This window comes from Balaenoptera ricei, chromosome 4 (genome assembly GCF_028023285.1).
Source record: "Balaenoptera ricei isolate mBalRic1 chromosome 4, mBalRic1.hap2, whole genome shotgun sequence".
Taxonomy (NCBI): domain Eukaryota; kingdom Metazoa; phylum Chordata; class Mammalia; order Artiodactyla; family Balaenopteridae; genus Balaenoptera; species Balaenoptera ricei.
The window spans coordinates 159,451,847-159,468,711 of record NC_082642.1 but is presented as its reverse complement, the minus strand read 5'-3'; the positions used below and the strand labels follow the sequence as shown (position 1 = coordinate 159,468,711).

Sequence of the window (16,865 nt, the reverse complement as noted above, 5' to 3'; positions counted from 1 at the left end):
CAATTACTTTTGTTCCATTTTAGCTTTTTTTTTTTTTTAATATTTATTTATTTTGGCTGTGCCGGGTTTTAGTTGTGGCACACGGGATCTTAGTTGCAGCATGTGGGATCTAGTTTCCCGACCAGGGATCAAACCCGGGCCCCCTGCATTGGGAGCGCAGAGTCTTACCCATTGGACCACCAGGGAAGTCCCTCATTTTAGCTTCTTAAGGTTGGCTGATTGTGACCAAATATGAAATTTTAGAGACATTTGTCAGTTTGTGTTTTTGCCATCTCAAAGTTAAACAGCAGTCAATGAAGAATTTCAGCTAGACATATTATCTGGAGTTTGCCCCATATGTCAGTTATCACCCAGATATTAACTTTGCCTTTTAAGATCTAGAGAAGATTGGCTTATTTTCTTTTCATTCTCTAAAGCAGGGGTTGGCAAGCTTTCCTCTAAAGGGCCACATAGAATATTTTAGGCTCTGTGGACCAGGCGATCTCTGTTGCAGTGACTCACTCCTGCTGTTGTAGCCTGAAAGCAGCATAGGAAATACATTGAATTTTAAGGAATTCCAACTATCTGTGTTGGTGATCTGAACTTTTCTCTTCTTGAGATCCTGGATTAGAGATCTCAGAAAATTCTAGTTAATGTGTTGAAGTTTCCTCATGAATATGACATTTGAACATCCCTTAATAACTCATTAAATGGTTACTAGTGCATAGATTTTGGATATGTGTAAAAATTGTCAGGAAAACTTGAAAACATTTGTAATTTTGGCTCATTTTGTGGCCTGTGGGGAGGTTGAAAATCGTAATTTGAGGCCTGGGCATTACTGTTCTCAAGGGTGCTAGTCTGGTGTTATCTTCTTGGACGGTAGCATTGCCTTGACTTTGAAAATGCCCATGGAAATAGGAGGAGAGACAGACCGTCTCCGCACGCTGCCCTGCTGAGGCTCTCAGTCGCTGGGAGCTGGTTCGCTTTCCATATTGAACCCGAGCGCTTCTCATGTCCCAGGTACTGTACCAGCCTATGTGTCTGTAAAGACAAATCAGCCGTGGAGCTTGCTTTCGACAAACAAAGCTTAGTGGGGAAACCAGCTATTTTAACAGAAAACTGTAATAAACATTTTTCATGGCATGCATGTATGCGTGTACCATAATTTAATTGATCCCTTCTTAATGGACTGAATCGCTATTACTGATTTTCCTTTTGCCTCAGGCTCTAATATGTCTTGGCATGGTACTGTTACTGATCCCATCTTGATTTTAAATTTTGATATATTGCTTATTATGGAATTTTTGCAGTAGTTCTGATTTTAAAAAGTTGCATTACAATATATTTTAAAAACCTTGGTTACTAAGCTTTTTTGGCACCCCTTACATTTGCAACCAAAGCAAGCGCCTTGCTCTCCTCACCCTGGCCGGCCCTGCTGGTTAAATGTTCGGTTGTGCACACATAGGACACTGCAGGAGATGGGCTGTGGGCTCTGGGCTCTGGTACCTTTTCCTGAAGAGAACTGGTGTTTGTCCTAACAGGCAGTTAGCTCTTCCTGACTCCTAAACCCTGGCTCCCCTGAGGTGGTCAGTGCCAAATCTGTGCCTCGTTCCGTGGTTTCCTCTCACTCTCCACTGGGCTCCTTAGTGTCTGCCTCGTCCAGTGGCCAGGTCAGAGCCGGCCGCAGCCTGGGCAGATTCTGCATGCTCGCTAGTGCTCCCCTTGTCTGGCACCTGCCTTTCTGGGCTTCCTCCTCCCTAGCTTTGCTCCATTTGCTGCAATTTCTTTAGCTCTCTTTTTAAAAAGTTTATTTAATTTATTCTTTTTTGGCTGCATTGGGTCTTCGTTGCTGCGCGCGGGCTTTCTCTAGTTGCGGTGAGCGGGGGCTACCCTTCTTTGCGGTGCGTGGGCTTCTCATTGCGGTGGCTTCTCTTGTTGCAGAGCATGGGCTATAAGCGCCTGGGCTTCAGGAGTTGTGGCTTGTGGGCTCAGTAGTTGTGGCATGTAGGCTCCGTAGTTGTGGCTTGTGGGCTCTAGAGCGCAGGCTCAGTAGTTGTGGTGCACGGGCTTAGTTGCTCCGCGGCATGTGAGATCTTCGTGGACCAGGGCTCGAACCCGTGTCCCCTGCATTGGCAGGCGGATTCTTAACCACTGCGCCACCAGGGAAGCCCTTCTTTAGCTCTTTTCTGTTTAGTATTTCTCCTTTCCCAGGTGTCAGTTACCCTTGAGTTTTACAGTTTGATTATTAAAGTTTTCATTCTTGTAAGTTCTACTAGGTTCTTTTTTGAGTTGCCTGGTTATTTATAATACTCAGTAGCTCATTGATGATGTTTTAAATTTCTTTTTTGAATTATTTATACCTATTAAACATAGCTGTTTTCTATTTGGTAATTGATACTTGTATCTGATAATTTTTTTTATGCTGGCTCTGTCATTGGTTCTTTGTGCTGTTACTTTAAGGTCTTATTTTTCATGTGTTTTGTGATTTTTATTATGAACTTAAAATTGTTAGCACTGTATTTGTGAGAATTCTTTGAGGACCCAGTTGAGGGTCCTTTCCTTTAAGAGAATGTTTCTTGTGGCCGGGTGGCTGGAGAAGCTCCCATCCCAGGTCTACTTTCTTATTAAAATTATTGGCTTGTGGATTTTCAGGCCATACAAAAAGTATGCATTCATGCCAAGCTTGACAGTTCACTCTTTCCTGGCTTTCTGAAGGGGTCTGTGCTCTGAAGTCCTGTCCTGTGTTGGTCTGAGGCTTTTCTTTCTGTCCCTCTGCACAAAGGCACTAACGCTGACATTCTGTGTCTCTGGAATCTGTCATCTTTAGGGCTCACCTTTCTGAATTTGAGCTCTCACTAAGTTCCTGATTAGAGATGTTTTCCCTTCATTTCTTGCAAGGTCATTCATTTTTTTTCAAGACTTTGCAAAATATTTGTGTAGCCTTTTCTATTACTGTACAGTATGAAGTTTTGGGGGTCTCTGTATTCAGCAGTATTATCAGAAACCAGTCCTATAGTTTTCCAGTTTTTAATAATATTTGACTCTGTATTACTAGTTGTGGTCAGTTCCCAAGACCACTTGTAAAACCCTATTTAACTCCAGGTCTGTAGGATTGTTGGTTGTTAGGGATGGTTGGATTGTGGTGCTCTTCATCCCTTTGCTGTGGATTAAACAGGATTGTATGGCCTGACCTGGCCACCCAGACATCATCGGTAGCATTCATTGAATGAAAGGTAGGATTTTAAACAGTGAATTGAACTTTTAGAGTATAGTATACTTATGAATGGAGGGTTATCTGTATATAAATGCAGGATTGGTACTAAAAGAGATTACTCAATAAATTTGGTTTTGAGGTTTCCTGTGCCCATTTTGCATATGTGTCTCTTGATTATGTGAGCTTATAAGAGGTGGTGTTATGTGGCAGTATTGCTGAAGTTTCCCATTTTCAGGTAGCCTCACAGAGACAAATATTATTTCACATACTTCTGCTTACTATACCTGTCATCCAGATTGTGTTAGACTTGGACATCTGAAGTGTGAGGGCACCCCTAAATATGTTAAGGTCCTATGAACCAGGAGATATATTTAGGGTGCTGCAGTGTGGAGGGGCCAGCGTGTCAACACCATTTTCTTTTACATTTCAGGTTAATGCTGATGTCCCTGTACAACGTGAGCATCAATTTGAAAGGCTTGAAGTACATTAGTGAGAGTCCAGGATTCATCCCTTTGTTGTGGTGGCTTCTGAGCGGTAAGGAGGGGCTTTACCTGTGCGTCTCCTTATACACCTGTTCCCCTGTGGCGGGAGGAGGTCGTAAAGTATTAGAGATGAGGGTTGGTCATCCCAAGGTGTTCTCATGCCTTCCGAAAAAAAGATTTCAAATTATAGAAAACTCACTGGTATGCTAAGTTATTTCTAGTTCTGTTTCTGAAGTATTGCTTTCAATTTAGTTATGATTCTGTGACACAAAGAAAAATTATCTAATAAAACAGCTAGTAAGTGGCATTAACCTGTCCCTTTCACTGTGAACGATACAGCACTATGTATGTTGTCTGTGGCTCTGAACATCAGGTATAGGGAAATCCCGTCGTTAAGCAACGTGGGGAAAAAAGAAATCTGAGAGATTGCAGCTCTGAAGTTCCATCTGTCTATCTATCTATCCATCTGATGTGTTTTTTTTGTTTTCTTTGGAATAAAAAGCTGTCTTTACTGTTTCTCCTGCTTTTCTCCCTAACCACCAATTTAACCTAAAATTTTGTCCCAATCTGTTCATCATACTTTTTTTTAAAATAAATTTGTTTATTTTTGGCTGCGTTGGGTCTTCATTGCTGCATGCGGGCTTTCTCTAGTTGTGGCGAGCAGGGGCTACTCTTCGTTGTGGTGCACGGGCTTCTTATTGTGGTGGCTTCTCTTGTTGCGGAGCACGGGCTCTAGGCGCGCGGGCTCAGTAGTTGTGGCTCACGGGCTTCAGTAGTTGTGGCACGCAGGCTCAGTAGTTGTGGCTCACGGGTTCTAGAGCGTAGGCTCAGTAGTTGGGGCTCATGGGCTTAGTTGCTCCGCGGCATGTGGGATCTTCCCGGACCAGGGATCGAACCCGTGTCCCCTACATTGGCAGGCAGATTCTTAACCACTGTGCCACCAGGGAAATCCTGTTCATCATACTTTTTAATACCATGTCTTCAGTAGGAACATACTTCATTCAAGTGTGCAAAAAAATTACCTTTCCTTATTTTTTTGTAATTCAGATCAATCTCTATTTTTGAGCTTCAGTTCCATTTGGTAGTAAATGCTTATTTTTTGTAACAGGTTTTTTGAGGTATAATTGACATGCAATAAACTGCACACATTTAAGGCAAACGACTGATAAGTTTTGATGTAAGTTATACACCTGTAAAATCATCATCACAATCAAGATAATGAGCATACCTGTCACTCTCGAGAGGTACCTTGGGCTTCTTGGGTCCCTCCTTCCCGTCCCTCTGTTCCCCTCTTCCCAGAAAATCACTTGCCTCCTTTCTGTATTACAGGTTAGTTTTCATTTTCTACAGGTTTATATAAATGGAACATGCACTGTGTATTCTTTTTTGCCTCTCTTCTTTCACTCAGCATAATTATTTTGAGATCTATCCATACTGTGTGTATTAATAGTTGATTCCTTTTTATTACTAAATAGTATTCTGTTATGTGGAGAGACTGCAATTGCTTTATGTATTCAGCTGTTGATGGACATTTGGGTTGTCTCCAGGTTTTGGGTCTTATAAATAAAGCTGCTGTGAACATTCTTGTATGTTTTTGCCTGGACACCGGCTTTCATTTCTCTTGGGTCAGCACCTGGGAGTGGACTGTCTGGCTCGCGTAGTAGGTGTTTTTGTGGCACTGCCAGGCTGTGCTGCAAAGTGGCGGCCCTGCTTTGCACCCCCAGCCCCCGCCCGGCAGAGAGTTACCGCCTTGCTTGTGCATATCCTCGTCAGTGTTCGGCATGGTCCTTCTTCTTAATTTTAGATATTCTGGGAGGGGTGTGATATACCTCACTCACTTTGGTCTTAATTTGCATTTATGTTATGACTAATGATGTTGAGCATTTTTTCCTGTGTTTATTTGCCCATCCATATATCTTCTATGATTAAATGTCTGTTCACACCTTTTTGCCCATTAAAAAAAATTGGGTTATTACTCAGCCATAAAAAGGAACAAAATTGGGTCATTTGTAGAGACGTGGATGAATCTAGAGACTGTCATATAGAGTGAAGTAAGTCAGAAGGAGAAAAACAAATATCGAATATTAACGCATATATGTGGAACCTAGAAAAATGGTACAGATGAACCGGTTTGCAGGGCAGAAATAGAGACACAAATGTAGAGAACAAACGTATGGACACCAAGGGGGGAAAGCGGTGGGGGTGGGGGTGGTGGTGGGATGAATTGGGCGATTGGGATTGACATGTATACACTGATGTGTATAAAATGGATGACTAATAAGAACCTGCTGTATAAAAAAAAATTGGGTTGTTTCAATTGACTATTGAGGTTCTTTGTATATTCTGCCTACAAATCCTTTGTCAGATATGTAGTTTGCAAATAATTGCTCTCAGTTTGTTGCTTGTCTTTTCATTCTCTTAAGAGCATCTTTAAAGAACAGAAGTTCTTAATTTTTTTGGTGAGGTTTAATTTATTGTTCTTTTTCTTCTATGAATCATGCTTTTGGTATAGAAATTTTTGCCACACGGATTTTTAAAATGTGTTTTCTTCTATTAGTTTTATAGTTTTGCATTTTACATTTAGGTCTGTGATCCATTTTGAGTTAATATTTATATATGTTGAGTGGTATGACCCAAAGTTGTTTTTTGTTTTTTTGTTTTTTTTGCATAAAGCCACCTAGTTGATCTAACACCATTTGTTTGGAAGACTCTCCTTTCTCCACAGAATTGCCCTTGGACCTTTGTTGAAAATCAAATGACATTATATGAGAGGGTGTAGTTTTTGGACTCTATTCGTTTGTTCTGTGGATCCATTTTTGTAGCATTATGCCAATACCATACTTTATAATAAATCTTAAAGTCAGGTAGTGTAAATCCTCCAACTTTGTTCCTATTTTTCATAGTTGTTTTGACTCTTTCTAAGTCCTTTGCATTTCCATACGAATTTGAGGATCAGCTTGTCACTTTCTAACAACAACAAAAAATCCTGTTGGGATTTTTATTAGGATTGTGTTGAATCAACAGTTCATCTTGGGGAGAATTGACATTTTAGCAATACTGAGTCTTCCAGTCAATGAAATAGTATATGTATGTCCATTTATTTAGATATTGTTGGGAGAGCAGAGGAACTGACCTCCTTTGTTTCTGGTTATCTTTTCAAGGCTGCTTATGTAGTAAATACCCATGAAGGTAGAGATACTGTCTCTCTCCAGAACAAAGGGTGGGTTTGTTTACACTCATGCAATAGGGATAATGCTTCCCTCTGGGGAAAAGGTCTGGCAGGATTACTCCCATTATGAACGATTTGGGTTCCCTGAGCTTGGGGTTTCTCTTCTGTAATGCAACCCATGGCATATGCCTGGCCCTGTGGAATTGGGTCTCATTGAACTGTGCTGACCCTCTGGATATGGCTGTTGCCGTGGAGGAATACTGTTCTTTACCTTGGACACAGGGGTCTTGTCTCTCCTGCCAGCATCCGTGAGACTCTCACATGCTGGCTTATTAACTTGCAAGTAGGGTAAAACCCCAGATCTTCCAAAGCTGTAAGGAGGTGGCCGAGAGGGCTGTGTTTGTATTTTAGGAGGCCTCCTACCCACTAGGGTTGGATATTTGACCAGACAGCTTTATTCTCTTGAGAACGTGAGCCAAGGAACCCATGGAATCAGAGGTGGGTCTCGGGCTAGAGGTGGGTAGCTATCCCGGCTGGTCGCTGTGGGCCACGTGCAAGCAGATGGTGTCAGTCGGCAGGGGTGGGGGTGGGGAGAGGGTGAGGATAATTAAATAAGGGTCCCTAACACTCCTGGAGTGCCAGGCGATGTGTATTTACAGATTTACTTCCCTAAATACCCTTATAAGGCAAATATTACAATTTATGTTTTATATATGAGGAAACTGGAGCACGTAGGGGTGAAGTGACTTCCTCGAGGTCATACAGCTTCTGGGTGGAAGTCCGGGCAGTTGGGTTCCAGGTCTCTTCTCCCAGCCACTCTGTGGACCTCCGCTCCGCAGGAAGTGCCTCTGAGATGGATGCTTAGTTCCCGATGACCTCTCTCCTTTCCTTGTGTCCTGGTGTGGCGTGGCTCAGACTTAGAGATAGATGTCCTGAAACCTCACGCCCCTCTCTGCTAGCTTGCAGCCAGCGATCCTCCAGCACCTTTTGCCAGTTGTTTACTTTTGCGTAAAAAGCGGGCCTTAGGCTGAATGTTCTCTAGGGCCTTTTCTAGCTCTGGTGCTCCAGAAATGTTCCAGGGCCGAGTGGCAGTCCTTACAGTTTCATTTTAATTTAGGCAGCTCTCTAGGTTGCCAGCAACCCAAGAGTATCGGTTCCTGACCCTCACCAGGGATGGCGCGCTTTGACCAGGGTGGATTGTTCCTGCTTGAACTTTGGGTCCTGTACGGTGGGGGCTGGGGTGAAGTTGCCTTAATGCCACTTTTTGCCCCGGGGCCACCAGGCTTTCTTGCTTATGAAGACAGTTACTGGTTCTTTTGACAGTGTGCACAGCCCAAAGCCTAATAAATCTTTTGAAAGGTCATCATACTTGATGTTATTTGCTATCACAGTCAAATAAAGACAAGGTCTATCAAGCCCAGCATGTTTGTCCCCTGATTTATCTATGGAATTAATTTAACTTAAAAATTGAAATTTGTTATAGAATTTGGTGTGTCTTTTAGCAAGGTGAATATATATTTTATTATAGAATAGGAAAATAGAAACAAAAATAGTTCTCTGAAAAAAGTATGTGCATCTTGGTGCCTGGCAGTGGTGGTGTGATTGTTTTCATAATTCTAGACCGTCATAACTGCTTAGGACTAAGAGAATTTTAAAACTGGCTTATTCTTCTTTGCTTCTAGGTAGATCTGCTTTATGAAAATATACTAGAAAATAAGAATCTCTCTTAACTTTTAAAAGATTTAGGAAAAAAGATTCCATTACTTCTTTCAGTAATTGGTTCCTATATTTGTCAGTTTTCATGTTAGGAAATTTGATGTGTTTTAAAGAATATGGACTTTGGATTCATTAGACCCAGACTGAAATTACAGCTTGTCTACTTGGGAACTTACCTTTTGGGATCCCTCTTTTCTGCTCTGCAAAATGGGGATTTCTACCTCAAGGGTCTTCTGTATATCAAAATGCAGTAGTGCCTGGGCCAATACCTAACATAGTAGGTGCTAAAGAGGTGTTAGTTTCGCTGTTTATTTATAATCTAAATCTTTTAGGCCACTATGAAAGCTCATTTCCTTTTAATTCCTTTGACCTAAAGGTGGCAGGTTGCTTTCAAGTATCCGGACTTCTTTGATCCAGAGTACAGGACCAGTTGCTGTTAATCATCCCTGACTAAATAATCTCATTTCCTTTAACCTTTGCTGGGTTTCATGTTCCTTCCCTTTATTCAACTGTGTGGCTGGCTTTTTCCCAGGCTTTCTCCAAATTCTTCACATTCCTCTTAAGCCAAAGAACTGGCATGGAACTCTAGCAAATAGCTGATGAGGACAGAGCGTTTTGGGAGGACGGCCATATGTTATGTAACCGTTAATGCAAACTGGTGTTAAGATCACACCTGTAACTTTTTAGTGCTGCATTTCCTACTCATATTTACAATGTTGAACAGACATATAGGCATTTGCTTCCCATCTTACATTTATTTGGTTTATCTAAGTAATATGAAACATTGATAGTTCTACCCAATTTGTATTAATATCTTTAGCCCAGACCTCTCTCCTGAACTCCAGACTCATATATCTGACTATCTACTTGACATCTCCACATGGACATCTAATAGACATTCAAACTCAGTGTGTTCAGACTAAATTCCTAATCTTCCTCCATTTAACTCTACCCACGGCCTTCCCAGTCTTAGTTGATGGTAACTCTATTTTCCCAGTTTCTCAGGCCTGTAAGGACCTTGGAGTGATTCTTGTCTCCTTCTTCTCTGACACCCACGTGCAGTCTGTAAGGAAATTCTGATGGCCCTGCTTTCAAAATGCATCCATAACCTGACCACAGTCTACCACTACCACCAGGTTTTGAGCCTCCCTCATCTTCTGTTTAAAAACTTCAAGTCACCTCCTGCAGATCTCCCGTCAGTCCATCCTTGTAGACCAGGAATTGGGAGGCAGGGGTATGATGGCATAGGTCCTGGACAAGTCTCCTTACTGAAAACAGTCAAAATGTCTGGTGAGATATAAAAAACACTTTAAAAGTCCTCCTCTGAGCTAGAAAAATAGTGATTATACCCAGAGCACAAAAGCCAAGTGAAAGTGAGATGCCAGAGAGGTTAACAGAGACCTGAGCTAACTCCTGTTCTGAAGGCATTTGTCAAGATGACCTTTAGTTTCCGTGTCCTAACAGGGTGTGGGGACAGGAAACAAAGCTCAGTTACCACCCTAAATGAGTAGCCGGGTAGGGGACTCCCAACGGTACTTAGCAGCATTGTCAGGGTAGACTGAAGGTACTCTTCCGGCCCTTGGAGACTACAGGAAGGTGGCCTGTTTGACCTTAGGGACTGAACACAGTGGGGGAAAATCTCTTCTGAGAATAACCATAGGTTGTAGTGGAGGAAAAATGTCCTCTGAGAATTAATCACTGTAGACTGGTTTTCACGCAGCTTCGAAGCCTGAATTCAAACCACCCAGGCGGTCCTCGTTTAGAGAACAATGCACATCCTTTCTGGAGGATTCTTTGACTCCAACCAGTTCATACAGATAAGGTTCCAAGAGTCAGAGCTCACATATTAAAAATTACAAAAAGCATGGGAAGTATCATTAGTGAAATAACATGACATAGACCCTAAAGAAGATTTCAGATCTATGAGTTATCAAATCAATATAAAATAAGTATGTTTACTGTGTTTAAAGAAATAGAAGAAGGGATTAATATATGAGTAAAGAGTGAGAGATTGTGAAAGTGACTGGGCAGATCTGAAAAAGGGTCAAATAATATTTCTGGAAGTGAACAATATAATGATTGCAATTATAAATTTATTAGACAGCTTTAACAGCAGATTAGACATAGTTGAAGAGATAATTAGATTGATGCAGACAGTTCTGAAGAAATTATCCAGAGTGAAGCACAGAGAGGCAGAGATGGAAAATTGGAGTGGGCAAGAGACACAGAGGAGAGACTGAGCACACGCATCAGCGTTCTGGGAAGGGAGGGGAGAGTGGGTGAGACAGAAGCAGCGTTCGAGGAGGTAATGACTGAGAAGCTCCCCCCCCTTGTTTACACTGAATCTGAGAAGTCCACCTGACTGTAAGCAGGATGAAGGGCAAGGAATCTGCACCAAGACACATTGTAATGAAAACCAGAACATTACAGAGAGGAGATCTGAGAAGCAGGCAGACAGAAAAGATGTATACCTTCAAAGGATAGACACGTAGACTGACAGTTGACCCCTTCCCAGCAACAGTGCAGTATCTTAGCACGGAGAGAAAATAACTGTGAACACGAATTTGTATGCTTCTTCCCCCCCGCCAACAAATAGCTTTCAGAGCAAGGGTGAAATAAAGACATTTCAGACAAACAAGAACTGAGAGAGTCTGTCACCAATAGACTTTCCCAGTAGGAGCTTCTAAAGGGTGTGTGTATATATATATATATATATATATATATATACATACACTTCAGGAGGAGCTTGATCTCAGATGGAAAGTGTGAGATGCAAGTGAGAACAATGATCAGAGACGGTAGCATATGTATCAATAAGTCAAAATAAACACTGACGAACAGAAAACCCAAACAGTAGAATACCAAGAGCAGAGTAATAGCATGTGCACTGGGAGGAGGATAGGAAGAGCGGCGGCATTGTGAGGTCCAGCCCTGTTCAAAACTGAGAGCCGAGATAGTGGCTAATTTCAGACCTTGATAGTATGCAGGTGAAAATTTCTAGGATCACGTGGAGATAATAGAAGTAGACCATATGCCTATAACGTTAATACAGGATAAAATGCAATGTGAAAAATAATTCAAAAGATGGCAAGAAAGAGAGCAAAAATGAAAAAATAAGATGGAAGCAATAAATCCAAAAATATGTACAGTTACAACTATAAATGGACCAAATAACCCAGTTAAGAGATAGTAATGTCAGACTGGATTTAAAATAATCATCCAGTTATATGTTGTTTATAAGAGATTCACTTAAAACGTAAGAATACATAAAGGTTGAGAATAAAAGGAAAACATACTAGGCAGATTCTCATCACCAGATTCTGTATCACCAGGATATAACATTTTGAACTTATATAAACACTTCCTAATATAGTCTCAAAAATGAAACAACTAAAAACAGTATAAGAAGGAATTCATAAATCCCCCATGATCAGGGACATTTTAACCCACTTCACTCAATACTTGATAACTAAAACAGAACAAACACTCAATAAGGATATGAATGGTTTGAAAAACACAGTTAACCAATCTGCCCCACTGGATGCGTAGAAGACTCCAACTGTACACTTGTCTCAGTTACACGTGGACAACTTATGACAGTGATCATTTCCTGGGGTTTGAAGCAAGTCTCACATTTCAGATGATAAGAGTCGTATAGGATATCTCCTTTGACCACAGTACAGTGAAGGGGGAAATTAATAACAAAAAGAGAATTAGTAAAATCCTGCATGTAGAAATTAAGTAGCCCATGAGTAAAAGAAGAACTCATAATAGAAATCAGATGTTTTGAACTGCATAATGAAAATATTACATATCAAAAATGGTGAAATGCATTTAAATCAGTATTTAGTAGAAAGTTTATCAATTTAAAGAAGAAAGCAGAAAAATGAATGAGCTGAACATCTACATAAGAACTTAAGAAATGGAAATAACTCTGGGCAGGCTCAACAGCAGATTTGAGCTGGTAGGAAGAATCAGCAAACTTAACGCTAGGTAGAGATTATCTGGTCTGAACAACAGAAACAAAAAAGAATGACGGAAAATGAACAAAGCTCAGAGACCTCTGGGACATCATCAAGCATGCCAACATAAGCACAGTATGAGCCCCTGAAGGAAATACTTGAGAGAAAGGGGCAGAAAAAATATTTGAAAAGAGAACATCTGAAAACATCCCAACTTTGATGAAAAACAATCCATACATCCAAGAAGATATGTGAAATTCAAGTAGGATAAACACAAAGATCTACATGTAGACGTGTCACAGTCACACTGTTAAAACTTAGGACCAAGAGAACATTTCGGAATCAGTGAAACACGTACAAGGAAACCACAGATTGACAGCTCACTGCTCTTCAGAAACAGTGGTTCTAAAGTGGAGGGATGATGTGTCCAAAGTTCTGAAAGAAAAGACCGCCTACCAAGAATTCTGTGTCCAGCTAAACTAGTCTTCAAAATGAAGGCAAAATACATTCCTGGATAAGCAAAGACTGAGAGATTTTATTGCTAGCAGACTTTCTTTACAAGAAAGGAAGTTCTTAAGGCTAGGAGAAAATGACCCCAATGCATAACTCCAATCCAGGGTTATTGGTGGAGGCCACCTTGCCATGGGCTCAGTATGATTCATGGGTAAGGCTGGTGTTTCAGAGGCGCTCTCTGTTGAAACTGTTGTTTTAAAAGACTTCTAGTAAGAGTGAAAGATTTTATCCCATCCCTGGGTACATATCCAAAAAGAATTGAAAAAAGGATCTTGAAGAGATATTTGCATACCCATATTTACTGCAGCATTATTCACAATAGCCAAGATAAGGAATCAACCTAAATGTCCATCGACAGATGAATGGATAAAGAAACTGTGGTCTGTACGTACAGTGGAGTATTTTTCAGCCTTAAAAAGGAAGGACGGTTTGACACCTGCCACAACGTGGTTGAACCTCGAGGACATCGAGGTAGCTGAGTGAAATAAGCCAGTCACCAAAAGACAAATACTGCACCATCCCCCTTATATGAGGCATCCAAAGTCATCAAACCCAACGACTTTGAACACCGCCGCATTCGGTCCACCCTTGCTGTTCTGCTGTCTCTGCAGGCTCAGCTTGGGTCATGCCTCTTAGGAGCTTTCTGCTGCTGCTCTAGCCCACGTCAAGTCCTGTCTCCTTTGGTTTCCCATTTTACTTAGAGACATATTAATTTAACATTTTCTTGGTATCTTGTTTCATAAATATCAGTCATATCCAACTAGACCGTACGTTTCCTTTTGTTTGGAACCAGATCTTAGGTTTCCACACAATTCCTGTTGTCGAAAGCCTGCCTGAAAGCCTGCCTCTCCCCTTGCCCTTGGCCGTGGTCTGCATTCCACCCGCTGCAGGAGCCGCCCTGCGCTGCTCCGTCTGTTAGGAGACGGTGTCCGGTTTCCCTCAGGCCATTCATGCATTCTCTAGCTTTCCCCGTGGGCTCCTGCCTCTGTTCTGGATTTGCTTTCCAATTCTTCACTGAACTGAGCCCTGACTGGGTCTCTGAGGATCTTCTGAATCCCCACCACTTTGCCCAAGCGTCTGGGTCTTTTTGCCACGACCTGCAAGAAGCTAGTGGCCACCTCTGGCCCAACATTGCCTGGACGCTCCTCCTGTTCTGTACACTCCTCAGGTTGGTCACCAGCCTAGGCAGAGGTGGGGTCCCCAGGTTCACTGTTGGTGGCGTGCTGGGACCCCGGGCTTGACTCAGTTTCTGTGGGGCTGTTGCTTAGGTCTGCTTGGCATGCTCCTGCCTTCTGCCCTGACCACTGGTCAGCGTGGGGCCTGGTGGTGCCATGGCGACGATCTCAGCGAAGGGCACGTGGCCTGAGCCAGACCACAGTCGTCCTCCGGGAGTGTTCTGGCTGGAGCTGCTGAAGAGGAGTATTTTTCCCAGTCTGGGCCATAGAACCATTGGGTGTGATCCAGAGCTGCCTGTGGCTGTGTGGCTGGCCACCTGGGGGAAGTTGATCTGTGCTGTTGGTCACTGAAGCCAGGTCAGAGTGCTGACACAGGGACGCAAAGAGGGAGCCTCCAGTTTGCAGTTGGCTTCGCCCTGCCCTTCCCAAAGCTTGGTTGTTTAGCTTTTTCTCAAATTTTGAGTTACTCCAGCAGCTTCTGTGAATAGCTCCTCTCGTTTTTCTAAAGTTAGTTTAAGCATCATTTTCCTTTCAGTTAGTTTAAGCATCATCATTTCCTTTCATCATTTTCCTTTCATCATTTTCCTTTCCTTTTCCTTTCAGTACCTCCGTCCTCTAACTCACACCTCCCTACCCCACTGTGGTGTCACTTTCTCTTTTCCCGTGGCACCAGTCACCTTTTGACATACTGTGTAATTCCCCTGGTTGGTTTGCTTGTTGTTTATTGTCTCTCTTCCACACGGGAATGAAAGCTCCAAGAGGGCAGGGATCTCGTTTGGCTCACAGGTGATCCCAAGCACCTGTAACATGTAGGAGGTGCTCAAAAACACATCTCCAATGAATGAATGAAACACTTCAGTTTGTGTGCAGCTGTCCATCATCTCACACAGAGATGCAACGCTCTTATTTGGACTTTGGTTATATCACAGAGAATATTTGGCATTTGGTTATATATATTTGGGTCATATGCACAGAGAAAGGCTGAGAGGTTTGCATGCTGGTGAAAGTTTAGTTACGTATCTTCAGCATTTCTGTTAGCCCAAATAGGTGGCCTTGCAAGGGTTATGATTCTAGTAAGCTACATCTTTATTACGTGAACAATGATGGTAACCATGTGATCAAAAAGCAAAACATTTAAGATGGTTATTTACAAAGATTTTCAATATAACTTTTATTATGTTGGTTAAATATTTCTCCTAATACTTTGCATTAGCCCAGTGTTCAGATTGTCAGTGCAACAGGTGTGGTATTTGTCTTTAAAAAAAAAAAAACATGGAAAACTCTCAAATATTATTGACTTGACACTTGGCCTTCAGGTCCAGTAGGACAAAGAAGTCAACCTCCCCACAGGATATTGTGGGGCCTGTTCTCTTTGATTAATCAAACCTTATGTAACAATTTTAACCAGAAACACAGTCTAAATGTTTGATTTTTAGCTGTTGATAGAATTGAGTGGTCAGATGACTACTTCGTATCCTGAAGGATGTCAGAAAACATTTGGCTTACATATGTCAAATCCAACAAGCTGAGAACAATCGAAAATTTACTCTAGTCTGATAGAGGTATAATTAATTCATGGTCACAATTTAGAAAGGAGAGGTAGTTTATATGGAAAGATGAGTTTGGTGTGGGACATGCTCCGTTCGGGGTAACAGTAAAAAAAAGAAAATATCCGAAGGGAACTATCCAACAGGTCATTGGAGATGAGAAGCTTGGAGTTCATGTGATAGGCCAGAGGCATGGGTTTGGGAGTCATTATTAGAGAAGTAACAAAACAGAGGACTGGGAGTGTGGAGACTGTCATGCAGCAGAGCTGGCTCCCCCAGGGCCATGCGGAGAGGCCTGAGCCCCGAGGAGGGGTCTCCGGGAGCCTGGAGTGAGGAGAGGCAGGCCGAGGGCAGAGGTGGGCCTAGCCCCTCTCTGGCAGTTTCCTGGTTTGTGGTTCTGGGCGAGTCCTTTAGATTATATGACAATCAGGCTTGTCATCTACAGAGTAGAACTGCAAATGTGTCTCTGCTTTCCTCAAAGGGAGGCCATGAGAATTTAGTGTAACAGTAAATGGAAATGGTTTATAAATTTAAAAAAAGGAGAAAATAGTCATTTGTGAAGAAAGGAGTCTAATAGTGTCAGATATATGTTGAAGATCAAGAAAACAGGAATGGAGAAAAGGCTTTGGTGATCTTTGAAAAGATTTTCTGTAGAGTACAGAATTAAGGACAAAGGAGATTGAAGGAGAGGATGGGGAAAGGAGAGCAGTAGTGAGGGTAATGCTGCTTGGGCGGGAGTTTGTTAGTGAAAGGGGGGCTTCGTGTGTTGGTATTAAGGGTATTAAGGGTAATCAGGTCCTAATTTTCAGGTTTTGAATTTCAAATAGAAAGGAAATAATTAAAAATAAGAATTAGGGACTTCCCTGGCGGGCCAGTGGTTAAGACTCTGCGCTTCCACTGCAGGGGGCGCGGGTTCCATCCCTGGTCAGGGAACTAAGAATCCTGCATGACGAGTGCTTGGCCAAAAAACAACAACAACAAAAAACAACAAAAACCCCCAAGAATTAATATATCTTACTTTACAACACACTGTGACCATAACATTTTCTTGGACAAGGAGTTATTTTCTCTTGCAGTTCATCTTTAAATGGTGAGTTCTTTTCTGGCA

General features: G+C 42.0%; 1 protein-coding gene across 6 annotated transcripts in view; it reads left to right on the top strand.

Annotated features, from left to right (window-relative positions):
* The window catches only part of HSF2BP (heat shock transcription factor 2 binding protein), a 90,065-nt gene that overhangs the window by 41,455 nt on the left and 31,745 nt on the right, over window positions 1-16,865 (top strand). For all 6 annotated transcript variants that reach the window (XM_059922312.1, XM_059922311.1, XM_059922306.1 and 3 more), the window contains one exon: window positions 3,624-3,727. In XM_059922312.1, coding sequence (XP_059778295.1) covers window positions 3,624-3,727 — 104 coding nt within the window. The remainder of the gene's footprint in view (window positions 1-3,623; window positions 3,728-16,865) is intronic.